The sequence below is a fragment of the Chiroxiphia lanceolata genome, chromosome 9, assembly GCF_009829145.1.
Source record: "Chiroxiphia lanceolata isolate bChiLan1 chromosome 9, bChiLan1.pri, whole genome shotgun sequence".
NCBI lineage: Eukaryota > Metazoa > Chordata > Aves > Passeriformes > Pipridae > Chiroxiphia > Chiroxiphia lanceolata.
The window spans coordinates 2,698,797-2,715,347 of NC_045645.1; the positions used below are offsets into that span (position 1 = coordinate 2,698,797).

General features: G+C 41.7%; 1 protein-coding gene across 2 annotated transcripts in view; it reads right to left on the reverse strand.

The window, feature by feature from the left end:
* Nucleotides 1–1,507: 1,507 nt before the first annotated feature.
* ST6GALNAC5 (ST6 N-acetylgalactosaminide alpha-2,6-sialyltransferase 5) overlaps nt 1,508–16,551 on the reverse strand; it is a 70,902-nt gene continuing 55,858 nt past the window's right edge. For both annotated transcript variants that reach the window (XM_032696900.1, XM_032696901.1), the window contains exons 3-5: nt 14,967–15,376; nt 9,525–9,632; nt 1,508–3,845 (exon numbers count right to left, since the gene is read on the reverse strand). In XM_032696900.1, the coding sequence (XP_032552791.1) occupies nt 3,614–3,845; nt 9,525–9,632; nt 14,967–15,376 (750 nt within the window). In that variant the 3' untranslated portion in view covers nt 1,508–3,613. The remainder of the gene's footprint in view (nt 3,846–9,524; nt 9,633–14,966; nt 15,377–16,551) is intronic.

Genomic DNA, 16,551 nt, shown 5'->3' on the forward strand with positions numbered 1-16,551 from the left:
TTCCAGCTATTTTTATATTATTGTTTCCTTGTCACCTTAGAGCTATTTTGGGTAAAAATCACTTAGCTTCCTATGAAGTCTGCCTCAAGAATACAGCAGGACAAGAACCAGGAAAGCACCTCCAGAAGAATTTTATTAGTTTACAGTCCTGTTCATGTGTATGAATGTCTGTGGCAGTGCCTCTGTGTGTTCTACTGCATCCAGCCAGGGGTGCCAGTCAGCTGACCTGAATCTCTTCCAAATCTCGTTCCAAGGCTGTAACTTAGTCTCAGTTTCTTTTCCTCCCCAGGAATCCAGTGTTAACTTGTCTTTCTGAGGTGCTTTAGCCCTTTGGATGGATGGTTTTCTCCAAGTGCATCACGGTTTGGCTTCGTACCACGATGCTCAGCTGGGCATCCTGCAACCCTTGTGCCAACATAACAGAAAGCAGTTGTGGTATTTTTCTGTTCTTACTTGCTTGTTTTCTTTAGCATTCTCAACCCCAGTTGCACACATCATGGCACAAGAGCTGTGGTTCTTCAAGATGAAAAATTGCTCCTCTAACGAAGCCACACGTAACAGCCTGAAGGTACCGAGGAGTTCAGAACAAAAGTTACACAGATCTTAAAATTGCTGATGTTTGTAAACACTGTTTTGCAGCAGCTTTTAATATGTGAAATGATGTGCTGCAGATCATGAATCGATCAAATTACAGCAAAGAGTGTGAGCTGACAGCAGAAAGGAGAGAATGGCAGCAATGCCTGATTTGTACTACTTATCCCTGGGCTGACAGCGTTTTCTATCATAAATCTGTTTGGTTTATAACTAGGCCATAAAACCTTGCTTCAGGATATTCTGTAGTTCAAAACTTGTGCTTTTATAGAGAAATACATCAGTAATTTGTTAATTAAAATTGCAGCACTTTAACAGTTATTTCCATTTCTTTTGCACTCTTACAACTTGTGCTTTTTGCACTCGATTTATGTTCCATGTAAATCTGTGTGATCTGTTCAAAACTTGCTGTCTCCTTGGCTTCATCTAATTCCTTTTTATATATATACGTGTATATATATACACACACTTATACTCACAGAGAATGCTCCTTCATACTTTTTGTAATTAGATGGGGGACCTTGCTCAAACTTCACAGGAGGTTCATGAGACTAAAGTGAGTTTGGGTTTGTTTTAGTTAAAAGACTGGCTGTGTATGGGGGTAGGAAGAACACAGTTAGTTATTAACAGAAACTGAACAAGGAATAATTTCAATCCTTAGCTTTGCTCTGTTCAAGTCAGGAGATTTAGTGCCAGTTTATCTCATGTTTCTTCATATTCTTAATGCTTCACCTGATCTGTTTGACCAGTCTTGCAGACAGGAAACAAACATGGCAAGTCCCCATGTTTCTACTGAATACTAGAAGTAGACCAGTGTAATCTACCTTTAAATGATCTGTTTTTAACAATAACATAACTAAACATACAGCATACACATCCTGCAGCCCTCAATTAATGGAAAAACTAAGAGCTCTAGTTTAGAATGACAAGATCTTTTTATTATTATATCACTAATAAAACAAGGACGGTAGCATCAGAGGACTTACCATGATCTGTACCATCTCTTGTAGTCACATTAGAAATGATCTGTAAATCAATTTGACAGATTTCATCAATTGGAGCAACATCTGCTGGATACATGCCCCAGTACACATGTTGAAAGGGATGTTCAAATTACCACGAGTTCAGAATCCATTCTGGTTTCTGTAGAACGCAGTGAAGTCAAGTGGAAGGAATAAAACACCATCAGTGAAAGAGGGGGAGCTGAACACCAGCTGACGAGAGACAGGTTACAAGCAATTGGCATTGTTTGTATGCTGAGCAGTGTGCACCAGGAAGAACACCCAAATAAAGCTTTTAAGGCAAAATAGGTTATAGTTTCTTACTTTTTGATCCGGGGGGTGGGGGGGCTGCAGCAGGACAGTGGCTCTTGGAGGCCTGCACTTCGGGTCCAGGCAGTGTTACAGAGGTGTCACTGTTTTGCCCCTGACAGGGCAGTTCACTTTGTTCCCAGAGGATCAGGGTATCTGTCAGGCAGCTGCAGCTATTGCTATTCAGTTTTGGAAAGAGGAAGACCATGGGTTAAAAGGGAGTTTAAATGATAGTGAGTTTGGTCCCAGTTCTACGCATCACCTCTGAGGTTCAGCTTCTTGGATTGAGATGTTTAAAGGTAGTATCTTTGTTCTGGCTTTCACATTTGTCTAATGAGAGACACCTTCCATCACCTGAGGTACGTTTCATGCAATAGTTACTCATTACTTCGAAGACATCAGAGGTTTGAGGCTTGTGAAGCAAAAGCAAAAATAATACTGTAACTGAAATCTTCTTTATTCTCAAGCCAAATGTAACCCAGCAATTCCCACTGGGAAGTTCCTTACACAGCAAGAGCATTGTCCTTCCCCTTGGCTCGCAGGGACTTGCCATGCACATACAGGTACTTCATGGAAAAAAATGCAAAGTTTAACTTTGCTCTTTTCAAGAGGACAACTTTGAACTTGTGGAATTCTTTTCACAGCCCGGCTTCAACGTGATCCAGAATCTCTGAGCTCAGTGATGATCTTGGAACTGTGTAAGGCAGAGATTTTTGCAAGTGCAGTGTTGTGATCTTTCTGGCAAGTATGAATGCTATTGTAGTACCTGGTAGTTTAACTTCTTCATTCCAGAAATTTGGTCATGTTGTTTCCAGCAGTTGTGGCCTGGTTTGTAGTCTGTTGCCTCAGGAGGGTCCCTGTCAGCCTCTTGCAGGAGTACAAACGACAAAACAGAACACAACCCCTCCAGCCTCAGCCTGGTACCTTCACTGAGAAGCACGCTGCCATAGCTAGTGGGGTTTTGGTTTTTTTTTGATAAATTTTGTTTGCCCTCCTTCCTCCCACCCCTATTTAAAAAACAGCAGCTTGATAGCACAGCAGCAAATGCACATTAATATCAAACAGAATTTTCACTACCGTTTTCATATTAACATGAGATGTCAGAATGTAAAGTGAGCTGGATCTGCACATGGGACCACTCTTGCCATTAAAGGCTTTAGGCTGGAACGGAGCCCAAATTTTTTAGAAGAAATGCAACATTTCCTGATCAAATATTAATTACATGCTATATAGAATTATATATTTCAAACGAATTTTATAAATAAAAGGCTAGGCCTTTCAAACCATCAGCAATATTAACTTTGCATTTGAAAGATTATGAAAGATAAACAACCACATAACTGTGAATTAGAAAAATACTGGCCTAGGTTGCATAAAAACCTCCATTAAATAAATACTGTAAGTTTTCACTATGAAAATCCAGTGGCGTTGCACTTAAAAAAGCCGTAATGAATTAACCATCCGTTAATGACACCCGAGTTGTTGTTCACAAATCACGTACACGCACAGGGAGTCAGGTGGCCCAAAAAGGCGACAGTTCAACAGAAAGTACTCTTGGTATGTGCAGCTCCTCCATCACAGCTTCCTGACTGCTGCTGCAGTTCCCAGCTGCAGACCCTGTTCCCCTTCCCCTCCGGGTTGCAGTGCTGTCCCAGGAGGTCCAAAGGCTGGTACAGAAGGTGACTGTGACTGTGGCCTCATGTGTTCCCCCCTCAGAGCAGCGGTTTGGTCTCGGGGCGGGTCACAGTGCGTGGCTCTGGTTTCCAGTCTGGCTGGAAGAAGTGGATGTTGAATGTCCTTGCCCAGTTCTCAAAGACTCGTTTCTCTGTGATGAACCGGTGGTGGCTCCCCTTGCGGCCCCGCTCGTGGGAAAGGTACATTGTGCACTCGTCGGGTCCCAGAGGTTCATAGTAATGATAAGGTACTGAAAGATGATTAGGATCCCTGTGGAAAAAAAGAAAACAGATGGAAGCCCAAGATGCTCCTTTTCACTGATTGAAAAGATGCTATCTTTAATAAACTGACGGGCTCAAATCCACTTTTTCTCCCAGATAAACCAAATTTCTAGGTAGCTGTATTTTTCTTGCATATTTAATATATGAGAATGGGGCAAAGGTGTTTTCTTTGCTCTTTCTATTGCTCTCCTTTAATCCTCTCCTCCCAGTTAAACAAAGGGCAGCAGTGGCTCAGAAACAAGGGAGAGTGCTGCAGGGCCGTGTTACTACACACGAAATTGGAAGCAAACTGCTTAAAAGAGATTTATATTGAGATTGTGAGTTGTAAAAGGTCTTGGAGAGGTATTTACTGAACTGGGGGAAGAAAGGGAAGAAGCCAGAGGGGAGGTGGTTATCTGTGTCAGCTCAGTTGAACATTCCCAGCACGGCGCGTGAGCTTCCAAGTGCAAAACCTCACCGAGTGTGTCTGCATGGCAGGTCAGTGGCACATTCTGCTGTTGGTGGGCTTTTAAGCAAAACAGCTGATGCACAAATGGGTTCTTTTTTATTTTCCTAAAGCAGCTTTCACACATGTCTAAGCTAGAAATTAAAACTGTTCACCCACAGTATCCTTCTGACCTTGTGAGCCTGTTTGCATTACCCGGCAGGAGATGAGAACTCATGTGGTGACACGTAGGGTAGGCCAAAGACCAATTAGATACTTAGGATAAAGTTCATTTTGGCATTCTAACCTCAATGTTTTGATGTTACATTCTGTAAAAGGCACATTTGTATTATAATAAGCCAGAGTGATTAATTCTCCTTTTGTTTTAATCTCTGTACTAAACTGTACCCATTATGTTTCTTTTTCCTCTGGATGTGGTGTTTTGGCCTGACAAGAACTCACACAACCCTCTCTGTCATGAATTCAAAGAGAGAGAGTTGTTCCAGACAGAATAACCCAATTGTACCACTCTCCACAGTTGCTACCAAGTATTTTGTAGTGGCAGAAAAGTTAAGCCAAATGTCAGCATTTAGTGAAGCCTTGGAGCTGCTCTGTGTTAAAGCCTGAGCTGAACAGAACCCTGGTACAGAGCAAGAAATCTCATGCAGATTCCAGGCTGTCAGCTCTAATATACAGTTGATTATTTCCATTTTGAAGAGCTAATATTTAAGCTCACTTTCAATTGAATGCATCCACAGTCTGCCAGTGTTCTGTCCTGGTCATTATTTTTACTTGTAATTCTGTCACCTAAGCAATTCTCTAATTTTTCTTATTTTGCCATTATCCATACTGTGTATGCAGAGGTAATGTATGATATTGCTGCTGCTTTCCATTTGTGCCTTAGATTAACGTTTTAATTCCATCCATCAGGCTCCCTTGTAACACAACATGGTGATCAATCTTCCAAGAACAGAGTAACAATAAAATTACATTTCTAGAATAAGATGGATTCTAAGCTTATTAAATATATTCTCATCGGAATATATGAGAGTGAAACAAAATCCTTCATTACCTTACCTACAGAAAACATATTTGTAATGTAAAAACTATCCTTCCTATAGAAATTTAATACTTTTAAGCTACAACTATTAAAGGTCAATCTTCAATTAATTTTTCACTTTTTTGATACACTGGACCTCTTCTTATTGTCACTTAATAATTTGTATGGTTACAGTAAATCTAACAGAATACATTTTCATGTTAAGAACTACTAAACAAATAGGTCTCTGGATTCCCCCAGATTGCATGCTGGTAAACTTTGGATTTGAACTCTGGCTTGAGTAACTACACCATAACCCAAATTAACTGTGCTGTGTTATCTTATAACTCTGCAATTAGCTTGTGTCACCAGCAAATGAAATGCATGAGTAATTTCTATACGGAAATTGCTTGCCACCTCATTTATTAACATTAAAACAGATGCTGTTTTATCACTGACTGATACTGGACATTAATCAGTATTTTGTCAGACTCTGCATGCATATTAATATCACAGCTGGGAGGAATCTGGGGAAGTTCCTCTGTAAAATATCCTACACTTCCTTCCTGGTAGCCTGCCAGCACAGCACCCGTGTAAGTGCTTGTACCCATGTCAGTCAGCTACTGTTTGCCACTTGAGTGCACATTTTCCCACAGATGGTGCCCACCCCCAGCCAAAGCTGAAAGCACAGTGAACACTGCTGGCCTCAAAAGAAACAAGGCAGAAAAACCAGGCCACGCCATATCACATTCTGGTCAACCTCTCCCTTTAGAAATGAAGTACCATTATAAATCAACCATCTAAAACTATAGGCACTCACTCACTTTGTAAAATAATTCATATTTTGAAGGGTGAATAAAGTGTCATTAATATGTTGAGTGATGGGCAAGGTGCTGTGCCAGGACTATGAAGATTTCTGGATAATTTTTTTGCCTTCTGTTCCCAGGGTCCCATTTCTCTGACCTCCATTATTAGCCCCATTTTCCAAACCATTTATGCATTTTGTTATTAAGGTAATGAGGTGAAGCATATGGACCAAAGGGCAGGACTCTCTCACATACAGCTTAAAGTCCTGCGAGCCCCTCTTCTTCCATCAAGCCCCTCTTGAGCTCCAGGAAATGTAACATCCAACAACTGCTTCTCTGCATTTGATTTAAAGGAACTGGAAGTGGAGAGAGGGAGGTAAGAAAACACTAGATTTAAAAGCTGTACCCAAAGGAATAAATGAAAGTATTTCAAATGCCAATTTTCAGGCAAACAGGCCTGGCAGTCAAATGCGGATTCTTACAGGAAAATGATCTGGTTCCATAATTGGAGCAAAAATTATTCACATTAGTTAAAATAATTAGTTAAATTAGTTAAAATAAGGCAAAAATACAGAAAGATGGCTTGTTTGTCTTGTGACAAAGAGTGAGAGGTGCACACACTCTACAAAAATCTTTGGGATGTGCACAGAAGCACAAAAGCTTTCATCTTATTACAGAATGTGCAGATCAGAAATATTTAACAGCTTGAGAGCAATACCAAGCCATTAACCCTTACTACAGCATAAATCTGTAGCAAAATAAAGGGGTCTGAAATTTCATATAGCTTTGCTGTAAATTACTAAAAATTTGTAACAATCAGGACACCAATTCCAGTTCAGCTCTAAAACTCAGTGTCCAGTGAAAGTCTATAGAAAGGAATCTAAAACACCTTGTTGCAATTAACAGTGACAAATCTTTTACTCCAGACTCCTTCACTAGGCTATTTTTCCTGCACGGGTGCAAAGCAATTTGGTTAATGATCTTAAGCTAATAATTTGCAGCAGAATCAACAGTATGATGTTCAGGGTACCTTTGAGATGTCCTTCAACGTTACAGATGTGAAACTAATTCAGTTCCACGACAGCGATCGCCACACTCGTTACTTACTCCACAAATTAGTACTTAAAAAAGAATGGGTACCTATCTGCTGAAATTTCAAATCTGGTGATGTTAACTCCGAATATAAATAAGATTTTGGGGTTTTTTTTTCTTTTGATCTTAATGATTGTTTAGTTGCACAGCGACGAGGGTACCCACACCATCTCGCACACACACATTACAGAGTTATTACAATTACAGAATATTTCTTTCTTTCTGCTATTCTGTTCTGTTGTCCTGTTTCTTTGAAAGGAAGCACTGTTTAACTTCTTAATGAGTGGCTGAAGAGCAAACTAAGAAGGTTAACTGTATTTATAGCAAGGCACTGCTTCCATAGATCCTCACGGACAGCTTCTCCCAAGCATGGCAACTACAGTTTTCCCCTTCATCATCTGGGGAATCAAGCTGAAGTACAGACACTTCATACTATTTTGATTAAGAAATGACCTTTCTCCCTTTTACAACCAGGTGAGCGAACTTTTATGTTAAGATTTTTTTTTTTAATACGGGCTGTAAGCATTATTACACCAGTGGTAGCATTAATTTACATCTTGTGTCATAATTTAACATTATATCTATTCAATTTTAGTGTATCAATTCTATGAAAGCCTTTCATATGGTCTCAGTGACATTTTTAGCCTCTCTTCAAAACTGTTTGGGTTTAGTGTTTTTTGTTTGTTTGTTTTGATTTTATAGATGTATATGTATCTAAATTATTCTAACTTTGGCTGAAAAGTCAGGACTGTGCATTATTTTGCAGTGAAATGCTGTTTTCTGCATTTTTAGATCATCGGTTTAATAATTATTATTTCCATGTACCACTGGAATGCAGCCATTTCTGGAGTAAGACAGACCAGCCACTTACAGAAACTGTAGTAGTATGTGTTGGCCAACTGAACTGACAGGGGAGCTGAGCTGCTGTGCTGTGGAAGGTATTTGTGTTGTCTGGCATATCTGATCTAGTTTCTTATTTCCCTTGGAGAATTCGTGATGAAGCCTGGCAGTACATCACAGCATTTATTATCAGTCTTTTGTTATAATTTGTAGAAATTCTCACAAAGTGGAGTTTAGTGTTGACATTTTATACTGTGATTTCTTCAGGGATTTCTAATATGTGCCCAGGACAAATGCAGACTCCTGACTGATCTTTTTAAAGTGCCCAGAGGAAAGACCAAGCAGTCCTGAGTCAGAGCAGTCCTGTTCTTTGCCAGATGCACTGACCTGGCACTGCAGCCTTGCTCTCCTTGCCCCTGAAAGGCACCTGGAATTAGCCAGTGAACCAGACTTCAGTGAGATCACTGCACTTGCAATAGAAAATTAAAGCAAGTACTTCTTAGTGAAAGGGGTTTGTGAGCAGGTTCCACTGATGCCTCGTTGCAGACTGGCAGCACCACCCTGTGCCAGCGGGGTCAGGACTGACGGGCACAGAACCACAGGGCCACAGTGCTGGGCTGGAAATGCATGGACAGGTGAGACTTCTAGCAGCATAAAGATTGCTGATGTAAAAAAAACCTGGATGTATTCATAGTGCATCATGTGGCTGATGTGATTTTGGTCCAGCAGCAGAATTTCTGAAGACCGTTTCCCTGTATCATCACTGATCCTCAGGGGAACACCTTAACCAGGACCTTGGGTCTGAGTCCTGCACAGGGCTGGAGGCACAACAGGGCTGTAAAATGTGCACAAGCTGCTACTTTATAGAACAGCTTCCACTGGCAGAATTTGTGTGCTCCTTCTACCACTTGTGGCCCACACCCTGCATGACCCACCCAAATGAGACTGATCCTCTGTGTCCACATTCTGGGTGAGACCTTTGGTAGGGATTATTTAGGAAGCTAGTTTACTGTAAAATTTGGATTCATGTCAGAGAGGTAAAACAATCTTAATTTGAGTTGCACAGAAAGTTCAATTTAAAAGCTAGTCACTGTGAGAATGCTGTTCCTCTATTAATTTGGGGGGAACTTGAAAAACAAATTAAAAGTCATGTTTTCCAGTACTACTTTCTTCAGATTAATTTCATGCCAATTATTGCATTACTTTTAGCTGATAAATATTCAGAGACTAAAAGAAACCAACAAGATGGATTAATTCTCCCACACTACAAACAACATTTTTTAATATTTTACATAACATAATTAAACCCTTTTTGTTGTTTTCAGAATGAGATTGTGGGACATCTTAATTAATTGCTTTAAGAAGACTGAAGACACGTTGCAGAGAAAAAAAAAGATTAAAAGATTCAGATATTTATCTGTAACGTTAACTGTGTTGGCTAATAAGGGTTCCAAAATAAAATCCTACCTGCAGAAATCCGGTGGCACCATGCCATAAACATTTATCCTGTCACAGAGCTCTAATGCGATAGTCATTGTGAACCAGCCCGTGCTAAGCCAAGTGTTGGATATCTTCCTGAAAGCAAAAACATAATTAAGTTTCTAAGCTGACAAACAATTCTTGAGATTTATTTATTTGTTTCCTGAAAAAATTCCAAACCGATTTTTCGGCATTTTTTTTCACTCTCATGAAAGGCTACAAAACTTGGGCAACCACGACTACTTTGCTCGTTCATCTTGTACTGATTTTGCTTAGTGTCTCCTGTCAGTGGCCTAACCTATGCAGAAATTGCCCTAGCTGTAATTAATTTCAGGCACAACAATGTTAATATTTAGCTGACCTTTTGGTGAATTTACTTTAAGTGACTGAAACTTCATGTCCTGTATTTATATTCTACTGCTAGTAATCTGTACACATCTGTAATCGCTTAATGGAGCTTGCACACAAAGTGCTTGGGAAGATGCATCACGGGGAGATGAAGGGGCTGCTTAAAATGCTGTTCCCACAGCACACAGAGGAGCCCATCTGGTTGAGTGACATCTGGCCTGGAGTGTTGTTGTAACGCTTTCCTCCCACCCCACCCATGATTTGGTATCTAGAAGCTCCCAGCCACTCGCTGTGACTGCTGGCAGGAAGCTTATTTGGCTGCAGCTTTGCCTTTGTCCCATTGCCAGCCTGGGAAACCTTCATCCTGGGGACTACCCCTCTGCCTGCCCCCAGTGCCATCCCTGCCTGGGGGAGACCTTTGATATGACTGACAGAGCACTGCCAGGGCGCCCTCAAAGGCAGCCCCTCGCCTGGCCTTCTCTGCAGGCTGGGAGCTGGCTTTCAAAGAAGCTCAGCCGATCCCAGCATTATTTATGCAAAATAGGAGATATCTCCATGTAACTGCTCACAGATGTAAGGGATTTGCAAGTGGGGTTTAAAATTTTGCTGTGTCACAGGTTCTTATCTGCAAAATGGCAACAGTAACGTTTCCTCTTCCTCTCATTTGCCTGCCAATGCTGTGTAGTGCATAAGAGCTGGGTCCTGTAGTGGTTGCTGGTTGCCTGGCATGTGCACTGGAATTCCCAGTCCTGTGTTAAGTTCCTGCACTGGCTCTGGGCCACTGGAGAGCTGGCAGTGTTGGAATGGGAAGATCAAGGAAATGCCAGCTGGGAGCACATCTTAAAGGTGTCATAAGGGCATGTGAGGGACTGGCACCTCTCTTAGACATGGAGGCACATAAAGTAGGGTATTTGCTCCAGAGAAAAGGAGTTCACTCAAAGGTCTCCTTTCAAATACTGTTAAAGACAGCAGGTCTCCCTAATGGCTCCTCACTCAGCTAGAAAAGTCCCGCAGGAAGAAGTTCAAGCTTGTGTCATCTGCAGCCCAAAAAGGGCTCAGATTCCTGCCGACAGCCTGTCACAGTGACTGGCTCTCCCTTCATCTCTCACTGAAGCTGAGGCAGTGTGGGAGCAAGGGCAGGCTCCTGGAAGGCGTGGGCACTGTATCAGATTGGATTAATATGGAACCTACATTAACCTCCTTCCCCCACACCTGTATCTGCCTGATAGCTGGGAAACTTTGTGACATCACCCCCACTAAAAAAAACCACAGCAGGAAACATGAGGTTCTCTTTGGAGAAGTCATCTGGGAATCCCAGGTTCTGACCCACGTTCCAAGGCCATCTTTTACAGTTTACCCAGTGACAGCACTGTGTGGAACAGTCCTGGAAGCAGAGACCTGAGGCCACAAAAGCCACTGCAGGCAAGTGCCAGCAATCACTAACATCTAATTCAGGCAAAAAGAGCCACCATGCAGCTTCCCAAGCTAATGCAAAACAAGCTGGTTCCAAGTAGGTCACCTACAGGGCAGTAGGAGGGGGATGTTTAGAGCACTGTCAGGTTGAGGAATGCCTTGTACCAAGTTTCCCATTTCCTCAGGGAATTAGAACTACTGCAAAGAAAAAAAACCAAGTGGCGGTATCAGCACCGGCTGCTTGAAAGATGCTTCTAAACATAAGGGAATTCTTTAACCAAATATGCCTGAAGGATGCTGGAGAGCCCAGTTTATTAGTCCTGTCCTTTGTGGGTCACCTGGTAACATGTGAACTCTTGAAACGCACGTTTATACTGCTCCTGACATACTGACTTTCAGGCTATAAGCTGGCATTTGGACAATGCTTTAAGCATCTCATTATTTCCAATTATGGGCCCTTATTTATTTTCTGACTCTGCACAGAAGCTCGGGGTTGGTGGTGCAGTTTGTCACAATGTCATAGCTGGCTCAGAAGCTCAGCAGAGACCTTCAGGCACTGCAACAATATAAAACAGTAAATAAGAATTTTCGGCTCGAAATGATTAGGAAAGGGAACAAGTAGGGAAAAGCTTACAAAACTTGCTTCTCTGCCACCTGGGAGTTTCTGAGCTATGAATCACTAGGTAATTCAGGAACACGTTCAGGCTAAAAGTACTCTGGAGCTTGCACAAGGCCACTGTTCCAGGTGCCTAACACCTTACATTCCAAAACCCAGGGAGCAATTGTAGCTGGACCATGACCAAAGGCTTTGCACAGGTCAGGCAACCCAGCCAGGCTGTCTCTTGGGTTAGTTTTCTTTTTGCTTACACACACTTACTTACACTGTAATTTAGTGTTTTTGATAAATAGGAGAATAACTGAATATAAATAAACCAGCTTAAAAGCTAAACAATCAAATAAAGATTAAAAAATTTATTCAAGTACCACTTTGGCCTCTTTAAATACCATGTCCGTAGGACAGCAACACAGAAATGGGGTTATAGTGTCTCGCCTTTTCATAAAAGATCTGAGCAAGAGTCCAACAAAAGAATACTGCTTTTATACCCAATCAGCTGTAATGAAAGAATATGAAACACTGTCATGTGCTTATTAGGGGAAATTATCAGATATTCTTTTATATGATGAACTAACACACAGCACTGATAATTCTGTAGTGCACACTAAATTACAATTAAAGGCCTTTCTGCTCCACCAAAATCTCATTTATAATCTCTGTGGAAATACTCTTCCTGCCGTTATTTCATTTATGCTTCTTTTATCTAATTACTATAATATTGGTTCTGAATCATATTTTCTTAATGTACCCTTATTCAATTATAAAGTTATTTTCAAGTATAGTTACTTTATAATGCCAAGTATATCGCTCTGCAGCCTTTGTCTTTCACCACACTATTTAACTGGCAATGTTTTCTGAAGGTCTCTCTTCATTTCAAAATCAGCTTTTTTCTGAAAAGCACAATACATCCAATTACCTTTTTTCTCATCACTTTCAAGACAGAAATGAATAGTCTGATTATTGCAACCTTGCAATCATGCTTCTCTCTCCCTCCTTTGTTTTTTGTAGGCACTAATGCCAAAGGCTCAGCAGAAACCTCCCAGGGAACAGCAGCATTCTGGGCTATACAAATGTTCTGCTCCTGCCCCCACAGACACATAAATTTTCTCCCCTTACGAATTCCTTCCTATCCGTGTTTCTCTTCATCTTCCCTCTCTTCTGTGCTGCTTATTCATTTATTTTCATCTCCTGTTTTAATCTTCTCAGTCCTTCAAGTATGCTGTCTGTGCCCTCCAAAGGAGTAGTTCACACACACAGCAGAGCCTGCAGTTTATTAAAATCAACAGGGCCTGTTCCCCAGGCTGAATTTTGCTGGCATCTGAGTGCCCTTGACTCACACTGGGAATTCAGGGTGCCCATGACTGAGTCCAGTATGAACTTGTTACAATGTCATTAATGGCTCAAATGCCCCGAGAATACTTCAGGAGCCAAGTCTGGTGCCCGTGCAGAAAAAGAAATGCTTTGATCACACATTCACTACAGGCCTCTGGCTCTGGATGGCTGATGCAGAACCAGAAAGAGCAGCTTGCCTGAAATGGCATAGCATGTGTCAGAATAAGAACAGGAGCCTGGCAATGCCAGGGAAGGAATGGGACCCTGGCTCCCTGTGGCAGAACTGGCAAGGCTGAAGCAGGGGAGGTGAACTGTTCCTCAGAACTGGGGACTGCTCGAGATCCTACACTGAAAGCCTAATCCAGGAAAGGAGCTTTCCTTGTGTTACAGTGCAATTACAGCTTTGTTGGCTTTCATGCCTTCGTAAATACTGAGCATAAAGATAACCCTTTACACTTTTCTTGAAGGGTTCAAATGCTTAATTCACCTTCTCACTTCACTGTACTCTGGAAAAGACTGAAACACATCACAACTGGCAGGATACCTCCCCTACCTCTTCCTTTTACTTCTGACAGAGACCTGAATAAACCAATTTGAGGATGAAGAGAAAAGGACTTTGACTGGTAAGAAACTAAATTGCTCTGTGCTCCAGTATGAGGGCAAGTCAATCACAGACTCAGATCCATCCTTTGATCCACTGTAACTGAGCAGAGCTTTCAAGCAAACCATGTGGGGTGTGACTAAGGCAGCAAACGCCAAGCAAATGATACAAGTTTCCTCTACCATTGGTTCTTGCCTTTCTTGTGTAGCCCACAAAATTAATCCGGTGCTCTTGAGTCTTCCCTGTCCACAAGAGGATTGAGCCCCGTTTCAAGCTTTGGTGTCTATGCATTGTATCTGTAAGCTAGAAAATCTCACCATGAGTTAGTGCACAATATACTTCCCACTTCATTTGTACCTAAGTGGGGACCCTGTTTTCCATTTTTACAGCAGCATATTTAATAAGTAAAAAAAAAGAAGTTCACTAAAAATAAATGTCTTTCTTGCTGTGAAGTGTTTGGTTTGAATATCCATTTTCAAACATTGTATGTGAAAATACTCAAGTCCTGCACTGGGTCACTTACTAAAAATTTGATTTGAAGATCAGCCTACAGGTCTCATAAACAGTCTCATAAAGATGTAACTATCATAATAACTTTCCATTTTCCAGTTGCAAATATAAGATGAACTGTTCTGAAGCACCTAATGTATGACTAATGTTTATTTGTTTTACGAGAAGCTTTACAGCTGCAATGTTCCAAGAATGCTTAAATTCAATAAACAGCTATTATAATTCACTGAATGGTGGCATTTCCTCTATAAGAAAACATAACCTATCCATTTTAATTTTTCAGAATCAGTGAAAAAACTTTAAGGTATATTACCCCAAAGTGAGATTTAAACAGCTCCCGCCTCCTTGGCTGTATAAACAGTACATCCAGATTCTGGTACTCTAAGTTGGTGAGGCAATAATATTCCATACAAATCACTCTGATGCCTATTTTTTACTTATGTTACCAGTGATCCTATTTGACGTGTCATACCACATTACGACTCACGAGGCAGAGGATTTAATGGGTGTGATTGTCCCACTGAGCAGCTCTGAAATGCCTGTATAATATAAACCACATTACTCTTCTCCTGTATAACACCCCCCGGCCGCACCCACGGTGAGTTCTCACCTGTCCTTCCCGGTTTCCCGTTTGAACAGGTCATCAAACTGAAGCATCTTGTGGCGAGAAATCATGTACACTTTTAACCGTGGCAGTATCTGGTTCATCAGCTGCAGGTTGTTGTACACCAGGCCCTTGCCGTCCCTGCGCATGTAGCTGCTCGGCCCCCAGAAGATGAACACGGCGCCGTGGCTCATGTTCAAGAGTTCGTGGCGGTTCCGCAGGATCCTCTGGATGCTGGAGTGGGCGATGACCCGCAGGCTCGTTTTGTTCCCGACGTCTCTTCCGTAGCCCCGGGTGGGCGCGTCGTTCATCCGGATCACGCACTCGGCCTCATCGATCCTGTCGCCCTGTTTGCCGCCCAGGAGGTGCCCGGAGCTGGTCACCAAGGCACAGTTCTTGCAGTGCATCTTTAACGGCTGCAGAGACACACAGACCTCAGGATTAGCTGTAGGCATCCTCCTTTTCACTGCATTACTGTATTTTATGCAGAAATGGCACATTTTGCAGCAAAAGTCGCAAGGGAATTTACATAAATCACTCCCAGCAGTGTTCCCAACTAGCTGGGGATGCGTTGCCTGGACGTTTTGTAGATGGGAAAATGTGGTGTAGGTGTATTAGCCTTTAATGTTCCTCTGTGGAGTTGAGCCCATTGTGTAAATCCTCCTTTCCACTGTCTACACAGAAATGACAACAGCTTCTATACTGCTCCCAGCTGCTTAGGACTGTACTTCTTCCACTTGCCATAAACAAGCTACAATTGGAGTATTTTTTTATTCTTCCTCTTCCACTTTTTTTCAGGAAATAATAAACCCTAAGTCCTCCTAAGTTCATGTGCAAGTAGCTTTTCAACCCTGGGGTCAGGACATTGTGCTTAAGGGAAGAGAGTGATACCTTGGCCCAATCCTTCCGTGGTATTTGCAGGTTAGTCCCATAACCACTGCAGTGCTCTTGTACCTCCTTTATGGTTCAACACTCAGAGCTGGTCATTAATGTCTGTGTGTATTTGGCATGACAGTGAGTTAGTACACTGAACTTTTTGTAGCTTGTCAGGTCATGTTCAAAAGTTAGACAGTAAAATGGAACAGGAGGAGCCTGCTCAGTGAGTGCTGACCTAATGGAAGAAAGACAGTAAAACAAGCTTTCATGGAAATGAAAATGCATGATAAATCATATTACTGGTGTATGCCACCTATACAGGTATCAATTAGAGGAGTATGTCACTACCTACTGCTCGGCAAGAGAACTAAAAAGGAGCAAAGGGTTAACAATATCCCCAAAGTGCTACTTTCTAACAAGAATACAATGAACTGTGAGGTAAAAAAAGACTGTTTGAAGGTGTGCCTTGGTGGCCCTCCATGAAATAGTATCTTGCACTTGGTGTGTATCTTAGTTTCTCTGAAAAACAACAACAAAAAACAAACACCACACAAAACCCCCACCACCTCCCAAAAACAAACAAACAAAAAAATCCCCAACACAAAAAAACCCCCCAAAACCAAAACAGGCATAGAAACTGAACTGTGGTTGCTCAATCATTTTGATCTACTGATCTTCTTCCCTAAGGGTGTCCATCAGATTTTTCTTCTCATCC